Here is a 12312-nt window from a genome sequence, read left to right as displayed (position 1 = left end):
GGGCACCCTGTGGCACAGGCATGAAAACATGGAGGAACCTCTCCACCAGGGCCTGTGCCATGCCCACATCTCCAGCAAATTGCTTTCATCAAAACAACACCATCCATCACATGACATTAATGCTGTTAATTTGCATGCTATGATTTTGTAGCTTTCTTTTTATTCAATTTGTGATTCAGTTTTGGTTTTATGGTTCAAGGGCCATAAGCAGAAGGAGCTGATTACAGGGAGTTGTGCATTTGTATAGATTTGAATAACAACATAATGAAGGGTTCCACAGAGCTTCTCTTGCCCCTGTAGAAGGGGTCTTGCAGCTCATGACTCTGCTTTGAGGAATGCCGCTACAGATACCTCATTGTCACTGAAGGAGGGATCTCCTAAGCATCCCTGGAATGCATGAAGGATGCTAGACTGCACGGCTAGCAGAAGGGAAGCCTGTGCCCCAAGCAGTGGCGAGGGAGAGTGCCGTCAAGCCAGGGCAGAAGGTGCCTCTGAGGAAGGCTCGTGGGGCGGAGGACTCTTCCTACCCCGCAGAGCTGTGGAAAGAGACAGCATCTTGAAGTGGGCACAGCTGCCCCAGCCCAGCACCCAGACAGCAAGAGTAGGTGGTGTAATCGCTCCCTCAGAATTTCCAGAATTGTGGGCGGCCCATGAGGCAACCTCCTCGGTCAGATGGTGGACAGAGAGGGAAGTGAAACCGCGGCGCCTTTCTCACTCTTGGAAGATGCCCCTGGGCACAGGGCTCCTTTCTGCTAGCCCTGCAATTTAGCAACCTTCATGCATTCAAGGAACAGTTATTAATGCCCACCATGCTCTGGGCTCTCCGGACAGGTGGGCAGCCGGGCTGAGGGGAGAGACGTCAACCAATCAATCACCCATAAAGGGGAAAATGCACCGGCGGTCTTGAGAGCATGGAGGAGCCACCGGGCCCAGCAGGAGGGCATAAGAAAAGGCTGCTCTAAGGAAGTGCCATTTGAGCCAAGTGCAGATGAGACAAAAACAAGATGGCAGGAGAGTACTTGGCAAAAGGCACAGGCTGGAGAGGACATGGTGGGAAGCAGCATGGCCCATCTAGGAACCCAGAGGGCCAGCGTGGCCACAGCAGAGAGAAGGGGCAGAGGGAGGTGAGGTAGAGGCAGGTGGGGCACCCCCAGGACCGGCAATGGGAAGCCACCAGGGCAGGGATGATGTGCACTGATCCGACCTGAGTTTTGAAGAATGAGCCCTGGAGATGGGCAGAGGACAGACAGGAAGGGGCACAGGTAGGAGGAGGGAGGCAGGGCAGCCAGGCAGCTGCCACAGCAGGACAGTGTGTGTAGTGGCCAACATGGAGGCAGAGCAAAGTGTGTGGGTTGGGAGACACACCTGCACACACCCAGGTGAGGTCTTGGCTCTGCATTTTGGTCCAGGGTGGGGCTGCAAAACCAGGACAAGCTTCCCAGCCAAGCCCAACAGCCTGTTTAGGGGTCCCTGAGACGGGGCCAAGCCTGGGTAGGAGCAGCCCAGGCAGTGGCTAGTGAGGGCGAGGGTGACGCATGCAGGGCACAGGGAGGGGGTACTCACTGTGGGCCTGCCCTGAGGTGGGGGCCTTCTTGGCGCCTGCGTGCTGGATGAGCACGTTGTCCTTGTCATAGGTGCCACCGTCCTGGCCCACCTCCACCACCTGCACCTGAGGCAGTGCCGTGTTCCACTTCACCACATACTTGGGCCCCAGGGGCACCAGGCTGCTGATCTCCAGCTGGCCCCTGTCGGAACAGAGAGGACGAGGCACTGGAGAGTCTGCAGCCACCCCACCCAGGGCTGGCCCAGGGCGCTGCTCCTCCACACTAGCTCAGCCAGGCTTCACGCAGCCCCAGCACAAGACCTCAGACCAAAACCAAGCCAGGCAGAGCAGGGAGCCCTTGCCAGGGCAGAAGCACCAGGCGCCCAGGCCCCAGCACCATATCCAGAATCACATGCCCCCAGAGACCCAGAGCCCTGGAGTCCCCTGAACCACATACCTGTGGTTGGCAGGCCTGGGAAAAAAGACAAGAAGGAAAGGGAGGTTGTTATTACAATGGAGTGGCTAATCTGGGGCCTGCGACCCCACTGGGGGCTGGCCATGGGGCTGGGCATCAGGAATGGAAGGAGGGACAGTCTCCTGTGGGGAGTGAGGGCATCAGAGGCCAGGTGTGGACAGAGGCAGGACTTCCTTCATCTCTGAGTCTCACAACAGCCCTGCTGGGAAGCTTGGATGAATCCCAGACAAGGACACTGATGCTCAGCTAGGTGAAGTGACTCAGCCCAAATCACCCAAACTGATTCCCCAAAGCTGGGCTACTAGCACCCCACTTTGTACTTTGTGCTAGAACAATATGAAGGCAGAAAGGGTCTTCCTCATACTACTGGCACGGCATAGTGCCCAGGACATAAATGGGACTGAAGAATTACCAACCTTGAATGAGTGAGTGAGTGAATGAATGAATGGGTCAGCCACAGGTACTGCCCACACCCATCTGTGACAGAGGCTTCCTTGCCTAAGTCCCCAACCAGGCCCTGAGCTCCTGGAGGCTGGGACTGGGTCTTGTTCAGAGCTGTGAACTGGTGCAGAGCCAGGGCACAGTGAGTGAGCACACAGGTTCCCAAACAGCCCTGCTTGTCCCCTTCCAGGACTTGTGATTGGTAACCATGGAAAATCCCCACACCTACTCTGTGGCCAAACACAGGAAGGCCCAAGCCAACTGTGTACAGAATCTAGATCAGGCTCCGCAGGCACTGATTCAGCTGCGAGCGGGGAGAGCTATGCTGAGATTCACATTCAACTGAGGTTGAATTGTGATTGTTCCCCTCCTGGATCTCAGTGATTGTGGCCATACTATTGCTCCTGTGATGCTTTTTAAAGTGATGTCGAGGCCAGGCACCGTGGCTCAGGCCTGTAATCCCAGCACTTTGGAAGGCCAAGGTGGGCAGATCACCTGAGGTCAGGAGTTCGAGACCAGCCTGGCCAACACAGTGAAGCCCCATCTCTACTAAAAATACATATATATGTCTAATTGTATTTTTATAATACAAAAAATATATATATACTTTTTTTATTTTTATATATATCTAGGTGTGGTGGCGGATGCTTGTAATCCTAGCTACTCAGGAGGCTAAGGCAGGAGAATCGCTTGAACCTGGGAGGCGGAGGCTGCAGTCAGCTGGAGGCTGCAGTGAGCTGAAATCACACCACTGCACTCCAGCCTGGGACACAAAGCAAGACTCAGGCTCAAAAATAAAAATAAAATAAAGTAGTGTCAAATATTAAGAGCAGAGATTCTTTTAAGAGGCTGGCTACAAAGGCCACAGCTGAAGCTCTCAGGGAGCAATTGATAGAGGGGCCCAGTCACTGACACTTGTAGGACCAAGCAGGGGTTGTGAGGGGGTGAGCTGGGCCGAGCTGGGCAGGGAAGCTGGAGAACAGCAGGGCCTGGGCCCCCGCACCAGGCCCCCGCATGGCCTCGGGCAGCCAGACCCCAGAATATTGGATCTCTCATATGTCTCAGCCGCGGTGTGGACTCCCTGTGTGAGCAAAACATAAGATGCCCAGAAGCCTAATGCAACTGATGGGCCACATCTTTAGGTTCTGGCCTCAAGCCTCGCCCTCTCTCCACACCAGGGCTCCAGCTCTCAGGCACAGCCCAGCAGCCAGGCTCTGGGCATTTCCACAACCCCTGGCCCAGAGCCGGAAAACCAGGCTCCTGTGGGCCGATGGTGATGCTCTGGTCTGTGGGGGAAAGGCAAAGACTCCCCTTGAGAAATTCTGCGATCAGTCTGGAGCAAAACAGATTTGAGTTAAAGCCGCAGGGAGCCGAGGTGGACACAAGAAAGAACGTCTTGAATTTCGCTGTGGCCAAAACCACCATGTAGTCACCAACTGCAGAGTTCCAGAACAGACAACCCTGTACCATCGATAACTGTGTGACCAAGGCTGAGTGCCATCCCCAGTGACTGCTCTAGGTACTTCCCAGCATTGGGGACCAGTGGCATGACAGGCCGAGAGGAATGGGGGAGGAATACTGGAGGCCTAAGCCAAGCTTACATGGGGTCCGACCACAGAGAGGCCGGCCGACAGGCTGGAGTAGGACGGGGTGGAGTCTCAGGGAGGGGTGATTGCCCCCTCCAACCCAGCCCCGGCCCAGGCCCGCTTACTTGAAGTTGATGTTGGCGCAGACAAGCATGTCATTGAGCAGGAAGACCCGACGCTCCTTGGACTTGATCAGCTGCCCACGGTCACCGTACACGGTCTCTGTCAACGTCTCACACAGAAGCAGCTGCCGCTGGCCCGAGGTCAACAGCTGGGGGAGGGGCAGGGAAGGTCAGCATCAGCATCATGGCCCAGTGGCTTTAATGTGCCAGAGACCCAGAACTCTCCCCTGGTGCAGAAAGGGAGACTGAGGCTGGGAGAGGTGAAGAAGGAGGTGGAGCCACTCCCTCCATCCCAGGGTAACAAGATGCACTGAGGGGTAAGGCCAGAGGACCACACGTTGGGGTCTCCTCTCTGGAGAGGCCTTGGGGAGCCTGAGCATTCACCAGTACCCATGTGGGCCCAGCAGCCAGCACCCTCTTCTCAGGTGAGCTAGCCATTGCCAGCCCCTGTCTGTGTGTCCTGCCTGATTGCCACTGTCAAGGACACAGCTCTGGAGTTACAGAAGTGGCTATGCCCCCATTCCTACTCCTGCTGTGAAGCCCTCAGGGAGCTCACTTCACATGTCCAAGCCTCAGTTTACTTAGCTACCAAGTGGGAGCAGTCACCTCTACTGCTCAGATCACACGAGGTAATGAACAGGTGACTAGGTCTGGCTATGCCATTCTCAGGGTCCAGTGCAAAATGAAAGTTCATTCCCAAAACCCATGACTCTTGTCCAAAAGTGACTATGAATTCCAAGATGACCACAGCAGAACAGGCAAGCAAGCATGGGGCCCTTCTGGGCACCGGCCACGTGTGATGGCACCGGCCATGTGTGATGGCACAGGTCATGGCTGAGAGGCCGGCTCTGCATGTGTGCTCCACAGACAGCCACTATCTGTGATAGTCTTCACGGTGGAACAGGCATGGCCTTGTCCAGGGGAAGCCAGCCCGCACCCTGGCCTGCTGAAAGCCTTGGCCCATCTCACCTCTTAGATGGCCTCTGAAGACAAAGACTCTCACACCCCAGGCATCCGAGCCGGCACCCAAGCAGGCATTTGCCAACCTCAGGCTGGATGTCAAGACCCCGCTACTAGTGTCAGGGCCACCAACCCATCCAAGGACCCCCTGGGAAAACATCTTTTTTACTGACGGGTTTTCTTCTGTGGGGAAAGGAGGATATTCAGCAAAATTCCTTCCCAAAACCCGTGACTGTGACGACAACCATTACTCTCCCTTTCCTTCCCCATCCTGTCTGGGAAAAGGACAGATCACCCTGAGTCTTCCCAGAGAGAAAAAGACAGATCAGCCCAAGTCTCCTCAGACAGAAAAGGACAGATCGGCCGGGCACGGTGGCTCAAGCCTGTAATCCCAGCACTTTGGGAGGCCGAGGCAGGTGGATCACGAGGTCGAGAGATCGAGACCATGATGAAACCCCGTCTCTACTAAAAAATATAAAAATTAGCTGGGCGTGGTGGCACGCGCCTCTGGTCCCAGCTACTTGGGAGGCTGAGGTAGGAGAATTGCTTGAACCCAGGAAGTGGAGGTTGCAGTGAGCCAAGATTGCGCCACTGCACTCCAGCCTGGTGTCTGAACAGATCACCCCGAGTCTCCCCAGAGAGAAAAGCACAGATCACCCTGAGTCTCCCCAGAGAGAAAAGGATAGATCACCCTGAGTCTCCCCAGAGAGAAAAGGATAGATCACTCTGAGTCTCCCCAGAGAGAAAAAGACAGATCACCCCATCTCCCCAGGACAGAAAAGAACAAATCACCCTGAGGCTCCCCAGAGAGAAAAGGACAGATCACCCTGAGCCTCCCGGGGACAGAAAAAGACAGATCACCCCCAGCCTCCCTGGGAGAGAATGCTGTTGTTCTCCAAAGCATCATCTCCTTCAAGTCAGCACACAACTAAAAGTCCCAGTGGGACCAAGTGCCCAGTGTGTACCAGGCACTGAGGATGGTACTTAATATTTCCCATCTCACTGAATCAGCTCAGCAGTCTTCTAGGCTATCCCAATTTCCCAGGTGAGGAAACCGAGATTCTAGAGGTAAAGTGACTTGCTAAGACCCGCCCGCTGTTGAATGTCAGACGCCAAAGGACAAAGCCAGGCCACATTGACCATTCCCTGCATTGAGCAGCCAGCGCACGGAGTGACAGGAGCCAGGGGAGGCCCCGCCACTCCTAACATGCAGGAGGACTCAGGGTCCCCCCACAGCTGCTAAGGCCAGGCTCCCCCTCACTATTTCCACAAACAAACCAAATGTCAACTCAAGAGAACACTACTTGGACTCTGAAGACAGCAGGGCCCCCCGCCAAGGGCTGCCAAGTGTGCCATGACCCAAAACTTGAAAGAAGAAAGTCCCCTGGGCTGTGGCAGTCAGCCCCTGCCCCTTTGGCAGATGAAAAGCAAGAAAAAGAAAAAAGAAAACCAGGATATTGCACAAATGTCCCTCTGGAGGCTCCTGCGTAGGCTATTTTGAAACAGCTGGCATGGTTCCGTTTCGGGCTTCACCCGGTTTCGTTTCCGCTTCTCCCCGGGTGATGGTGATAGGGACATCACTGAACATGTCTCAGAATGGGCCAGGACTGTCCAGGGAAGGCCCTGGGGGTGGGGGGAAGCCCAGGGTGCGCCCCCACCACACTCTTTCTAACATCCCACACGGCCCAACCCACCCACATTCTGCAGATAGAGAAACTGAAGCTTAGAGCCCCTGGTCCTTTGCTTGACATCAAACAGGTCTCCCTGACCTCCAGCCAGGGCCCACCTCACAGAGCAGGAGAGGGCAGAACGGTTCTTCCCAGGGCAACCATTACAGAATTTATTTCCTCCTCCCAAGAGGCCTCTCCCCACTGCAGCTGCACAGGTGTATGAGGCAAAGGAAGAGAAAGCTTCTTGGTCACCAAAAAGGGAACTGAAGGTGAGGAGACAAGGAGAAGTTTCTTGAGTACAAAGGCCAGCATGGGTGGCCATGACGGGGATGGGTGAAGGCTTTTTCTCTGGAGATATTCCAAACGCAAGGCTTGTGTGGGGGATGGCTGAGTTAGTCCTGCCAGGAAGTGGGGTGGAGAGCGACCCTGCCCTCATGTCCAACCTGAGCCACGTGGATGGGGACATCCCCAGGAGGGGGCTCCATCCCCTGCTCATCTCGTCTTCCCCAGCACAATCCTCCTGGAGCAGGTAAAGTGAACCCAGATGCCTTCAGGGCCAGCAGGTAACATCAGTGGGAGAGGAGGGTGGGGACCAAGGGGAAGCAGGCAGCTGCCACCCAGGGGGCCTGCGCCACATGGGAAGGTGAGCCAGGGAGCCAGCTCTTCCTACCCTTCCAGGAGACCCACAAGTCTGAACGTTATATGATATCTCCCAATTTTTAAATGTTGGCAACTATTGCCAAGTTCTTAAAAGTACTGTGTGGGCCAGGTATAGTGGCTCATGCCTATAATCCCAACACTTTGGGAGGCTGAGGCAGGAGGATCACTTGATCCCAGGAGTTTGAGAGTAGCCTGGGCAACACAGTGAGATCCCATCTCTCCAAAAAGAAAAACTTTTTTTTAATTAGCTGGGTATGGTAGCTCATGCTTGTAGTCCCAGCTACTCGAGAGGCTGAGGCAGGAGGCTCGCTGGAGCCCAGGCGCTCAAGGCTGCAGTGAGCTGTTATTGAACCACTGTACTCCAGCCTGGGCAACAGCATGAGATTCTGTCTCCAAATAATTAATAATTAAGTAAATACAATTTTAAAATAAAATAAAATGTGTGTGCCACAACGCACACCTGCAACTTGAATTTGGCCTGAAGAGGGAGAGTCCTAAGATGTGGGATGCCTGAAGCTTGGCACTACAGGGGACCCTGGGAAGGGGGCCTTGTCCCTGCGCCACTTCACAGGCAGTGGGTGGAGAGTCGAGATGCTGATGCCGGCTAGACCGTAAAACGCAGCGCACGTGGAAAGGGGCCACGGTTCCTCTATGCACTCCTTCCTGGACTCTTAGAAAGATCCTCCCCAGGCTGCTGAAACCTCCCTCCCATGAACTGCCGGCCACCGGCCTTTCTTCTGCTTCTAGGACCCCAAAGAGCCAAGAGGCTCCCAGTCTATTCCCCGTAAGGTGTGAACTTCTCCCTATGACCTTGCCCAGCATCCCTTCTCCAAAGAACAGTCCTGCAACGTGCCCAGGGCAGGGTCACCCCAGCCTGAACCATCCCAGCCATCCCCCACCCTCCAGCGGGTGAGCAGGGGGGCCGGGTGCAGGACCTCCCAGAGACCCCAGCACAGCTCCAGGCAGCTCATGTCGTGTGCCGAGAGGGAAGAAGAGGGACTCTAGTGACCGACAGGTGGCTCTGCAAGCTGACCTGATGCTTTAAAAACAGACTCCCCTATGGACTCATTTGCTAGTCTTTTTATTTTTTCTCCCCCTTTGGAGACAGTCTCACTCTGTCACCCAGGCTGGAGTCCAGTGGCACGATCTCAGCTCACTGCAACCTCTGCCTCCCAAGTTCAAGGGATTCTCCTGCCTCAGCCTCCTGAATAACTGGGACTATAGGCCCGTGCCACCACGCCTGGCTAATTTTTGTATTTTTAGTAGAGACAGGGTTTCACCATGTTGACCAGGCTGGTCTCGAACTCCTGACCTCAGGTGATCCACCCACCTTGGCCTCCCAAAGTGCTGGGATTATAGGTGTGAGCCACCGCACCTGGCCCAATCTTTTTTTTTTTTTTTTTTTCACTAGCATGCTCCTAAGCTGCAACCCTAAAATGGGGCATGGACTTTTCATCTTTCTTCTTGTGTTAAGGGCGGTCAGGAAGCTGCTTTGCCGGCTCCCTCATTCACTGCAGCAGCCCTAGGACTCAGGTGCTATGAAGTGCTCCTCGTTTCAAAGGGAGCAAGTGAGGTTCAGAGAGGTTGGTTGATTCCCTCAAGGCCACACAGCAAGCATCTGTGGCAAAATCTGGATTTAAACCCAGATCCTGACTCTCCAGCCCCTGCTCATTTAACTAGGCTATCATTTCTGGAGTCTTTACAGAAATCACGCTGACGCGCAAAGTGAACTTTTATCCTAAAATAACATGAATAGGAACGAACGTGGGGGTCCCAGTGAGGATCCAATTCTCAAGGTCATGTCTGTGGGCCTGGAAGAACGAGGCCTCCCCTCCCTTGGAGAACACTGCCACCTAGTGAGTGGCACGGGGCAGGGGCACCTGCAGGTGAGGGCAGGCAGGTGAGGGAAGGCCCGGCTCACCTTGTTGAGGCTGCTGCGGTCACTGACGCTCTTGGTCAGCTGCTGGATCTCGGCCACCTGGTCAGCCAGCCGTTTCTGCTCGTTCAGCTTCTCGGCCAGCGTCTCCAGCTCCGTGAGGGCCAGCTGGAGTGACAGCCTGTCAGGGTGGCCCCTGGGGGTGTTCTTCAGCATGTCCTGCCAGACCAGAACCAAAACTGAGTGGTCCACCCATGACTGACTCTCCCCTGGCCTGGGGCAAAGCCTCCCTCTCCTGTAGGCACCCCCCCACCCCACCTACACACACACTGGGTCTGCAAAGGGCCCAGCCTGAGCCCAGGACAGATGGCACCAGACACAGAACAAGACCTCAAGAAACAGCTAATGAATGAAAAAGAAAAAGAAAAGCAGGGATCTTTCTGAGAATAGACCCAAATGAACTGAAAGCAGGATCTCACACAGGTATCTGTCCACCATGTGCACAGCAGCATTTGCCAAAGTTGCCAAAATGTGGAGGCAAATCTGTCCATTGACAGACAAATAAATGGGTAATCAAAACGTGGTCTCCACACACAGCGGAGTATTATTCAGCCTTAAAAAGGAAGGAAATTCAGACACGCTAGGACATGGATGAATCTCGAGGACCTTATGCTAAGGAAAACAAGCCAGTTATGAAAAGAAAAACATTGTATGATTCCACGTGTATGTGTTCTCCTAGAGCAGTCAAAGTCACAGAGACAGAGGGTGGAACGGTGGTTGCCAGAGGCAGCAGGAGGAGAATCAGGAGCTGTTAAATGGGCACAGAGTTTCCATTTGAGATGATGAAAAAGTTCTGGGATGGGTGGTGGGGATGGTTGCAGAACAATGTGAACGCTCTGAGCTGCATACTTAGAAATGGTTATGATGGCAAATAAATAAATGTGTGCATCAATCCCTGATCAATTGATAAAATGGTATGGATATGTTAAGAGCCCACTGCCACAGCCCAGCAGCACTAAGGGGAGAGAGAAAAATGCCACTGGGCCCCTCAGCCTGGTAGCCACCCTCTCGGCTCCCTGATGAGGGCCAGCCCTTGCCCAAGGTCCCTTGGCGGTTGGGACAGTGTCCCAAGCTCTCCAGGGCACTGTGTGGGGCTAATGTCCCTTAGGCATCCCCTGTTCTGAAGCTGGAGTGTGAACTGGACAAGCTCAGCATGGTTACTGAGCATCTCCTCCATGCCAGGTGCCCTGCGAGTCCTGGGATGCCCTGTGCCTTCACTCCCTTCCTGCAACCCAGGCTCAGGCCACCAGCAGTCCCTCATGTTCCGCACAGAGGGACATGCAAACTGAGCTATCGATTATGACCAGTTTCACTCTAGAAGTGGAGAAAGATGAGGCTTGAGTCCCACAGCAGGTGGGGTGGGCTATGCATCATGGGCAAGGGCCCAGACCTCCTGCCTCCCACCCCAGGAGTTCCTCCCAGCCCACAGGCAAACCCTGTGGGTCGGGGCTGCTGGAATCCCGAGCGGTACCTGAAGCAGGAGGATGAACTGTGGGAACCTCTGGATGGGCTTGACCATCAGTCCGTAGAGGGTGACACGGTCTGGGCTGCACACCTGCCGTCGCTGGTGGACACAAGGTTCCATCATTTGCTGACCCCCTGCCGAGACTCTGGGCCCAGTGCCCCAGAGTCCAGACACTGTCTGCATCCTGGGCTCCTCTCCCCAGGTCCCAAGACCCTGGGCTTGCAAGAAGAGAGAGCTGAGGGAGGTCCCCGGTTCCACAGCCAGGGATCCCTCCCACCACCAGGGCCACTGCATGGCCACGAACCTTCAGGAGACTAAAGCAGTCACTTTAAAGTCTCTGAACTAAAGGTATAACTGGGAAACTCGACAATTTATTCAAGACGTCAGACTTCCAGAAGTGGCCAAGGCAGCCATTCCCTTCACTTAAACTAAACGCAGACAGGCCTGGGCTCAAGTAAGGGGTGGGGCACTGGGGGACCTCCTGTCTATCTCTTGCATCCGTCCCCCACTCCATCCACACACCTGTTACATGGTCCTGGCCCCCATATGCTGCAATCTCACAGTTTCTCCGCTTGCCTCCACTTCCATCTGCCCCAGCTCAAAATCCTTCAATGGCTCCCCGGTGCCTGAAATATTACATCCTAGGCCCTGGGCCTGGAGGTCTAGAACCATTCAAACTGAACTCAGCTGCCTCTCAGTGTGCACACCCAGGCCCTCTCTCCTGGGACTCCCCAGCAGGAATCAGTGCTCCCAGAATCTAACCAGACCTACCCACCTCTCTCCTCCTGCTAACGTTGCACCTGAAATAGCCTCTCCTCTGTCTTTACCTGGCACAATCTCACCATCCCCCGCCAGGGTCCCAAAGCTAGAGCCAAAATGCTCCTTCCATCCTGAGCAATCTCCCTGCCCACCCCTACTAGGCATAGGACCACTGTGGAGGCCCACCTTGAGGAACTCGAGGAAGGCAGGCTTGGTGAGGCAGGCCTTCTTGATGATGGACATGGCGCTGGTGAAGTTGTTCACGTAGTCACTGTACACATCTAGCACCATGGACTTGGAGAACTGAAACGAGGCAGGTGTGGGCCAGGGAGGGCTGCCTCAGTGCAGGGAGCGGAGGGGCAGCTCACACTCACCCCACACTCCCTTGGGACCTCTAGCTATGCTGCTGGCACAGCCTGGATGACCTAAACAAGCCTGTGAGGTGTGCAAATCCAACACCCCCACTGGGGTGAGGACACAGGGCTCAGAGAGGTAAAGAGGCTGGCCTGAGGTCACAGGTGGGACAGGGTGGTGCCACAGGAGAGCCCAGGGGGCCTTTGCCTCCCAGGTCCCCTTCCCCAGTGCAACCCAAGCCCACAGGTGTAGGGAGGAGAAAGGCAGGTGAGGGAGGGTGGGGGGAGGAGAAAGGCAGGTGAGACAGGGTGGGGGAGGAGAAGGGCAGATGAGGGAGGATG

The 12312-nt window shown here is 55.1% G+C and overlaps 1 protein-coding gene across 12 annotated transcripts in view; it reads right to left on the bottom strand.

Moving 5' to 3' along the window:
- ARHGEF10L (Rho guanine nucleotide exchange factor 10 like) overlaps positions 1 to 12312 on the bottom strand; it is a 180052-nt gene that overhangs the window by 61583 nt on the left and 106157 nt on the right. For 8 of the 12 annotated variants that reach the window (XM_017505635.2, XM_017505655.2, XM_017505625.2 and 5 more), the window contains 6 exons: positions 11804 to 11920; positions 10865 to 10957; positions 9379 to 9552; positions 4171 to 4316; positions 2001 to 2015; positions 1564 to 1745 (listed from right to left, as the gene is read on the bottom strand). In XM_017505635.2, coding sequence (XP_017361124.1) covers positions 1564 to 1745; positions 2001 to 2015; positions 4171 to 4316; positions 9379 to 9552; positions 10865 to 10957; positions 11804 to 11920 — 727 coding nt within the window. The remainder of the gene's footprint in view (positions 1 to 1563; positions 1746 to 2000; positions 2016 to 4170; positions 4317 to 9378; positions 9553 to 10864; positions 10958 to 11803; positions 11921 to 12312) is intronic. The other 4 variants (XM_037730224.1, XM_017505672.2, XM_017505695.2 and 1 more) reach the window with 1 other exon arrangement.

The sequence above is a fragment of the Cebus imitator genome, unplaced genomic scaffold (assembly GCF_001604975.1).
Source record: "Cebus imitator isolate Cc_AM_T3 unplaced genomic scaffold, Cebus_imitator-1.0 Scaffold15, whole genome shotgun sequence".
Classification (NCBI taxonomy): Eukaryota; Metazoa; Chordata; class Mammalia; order Primates; family Cebidae; genus Cebus; species Cebus imitator.
The sequence above is the reverse complement of the archived record's forward strand: the minus strand, read 5'-3'. Positions and strand labels throughout refer to the sequence as shown.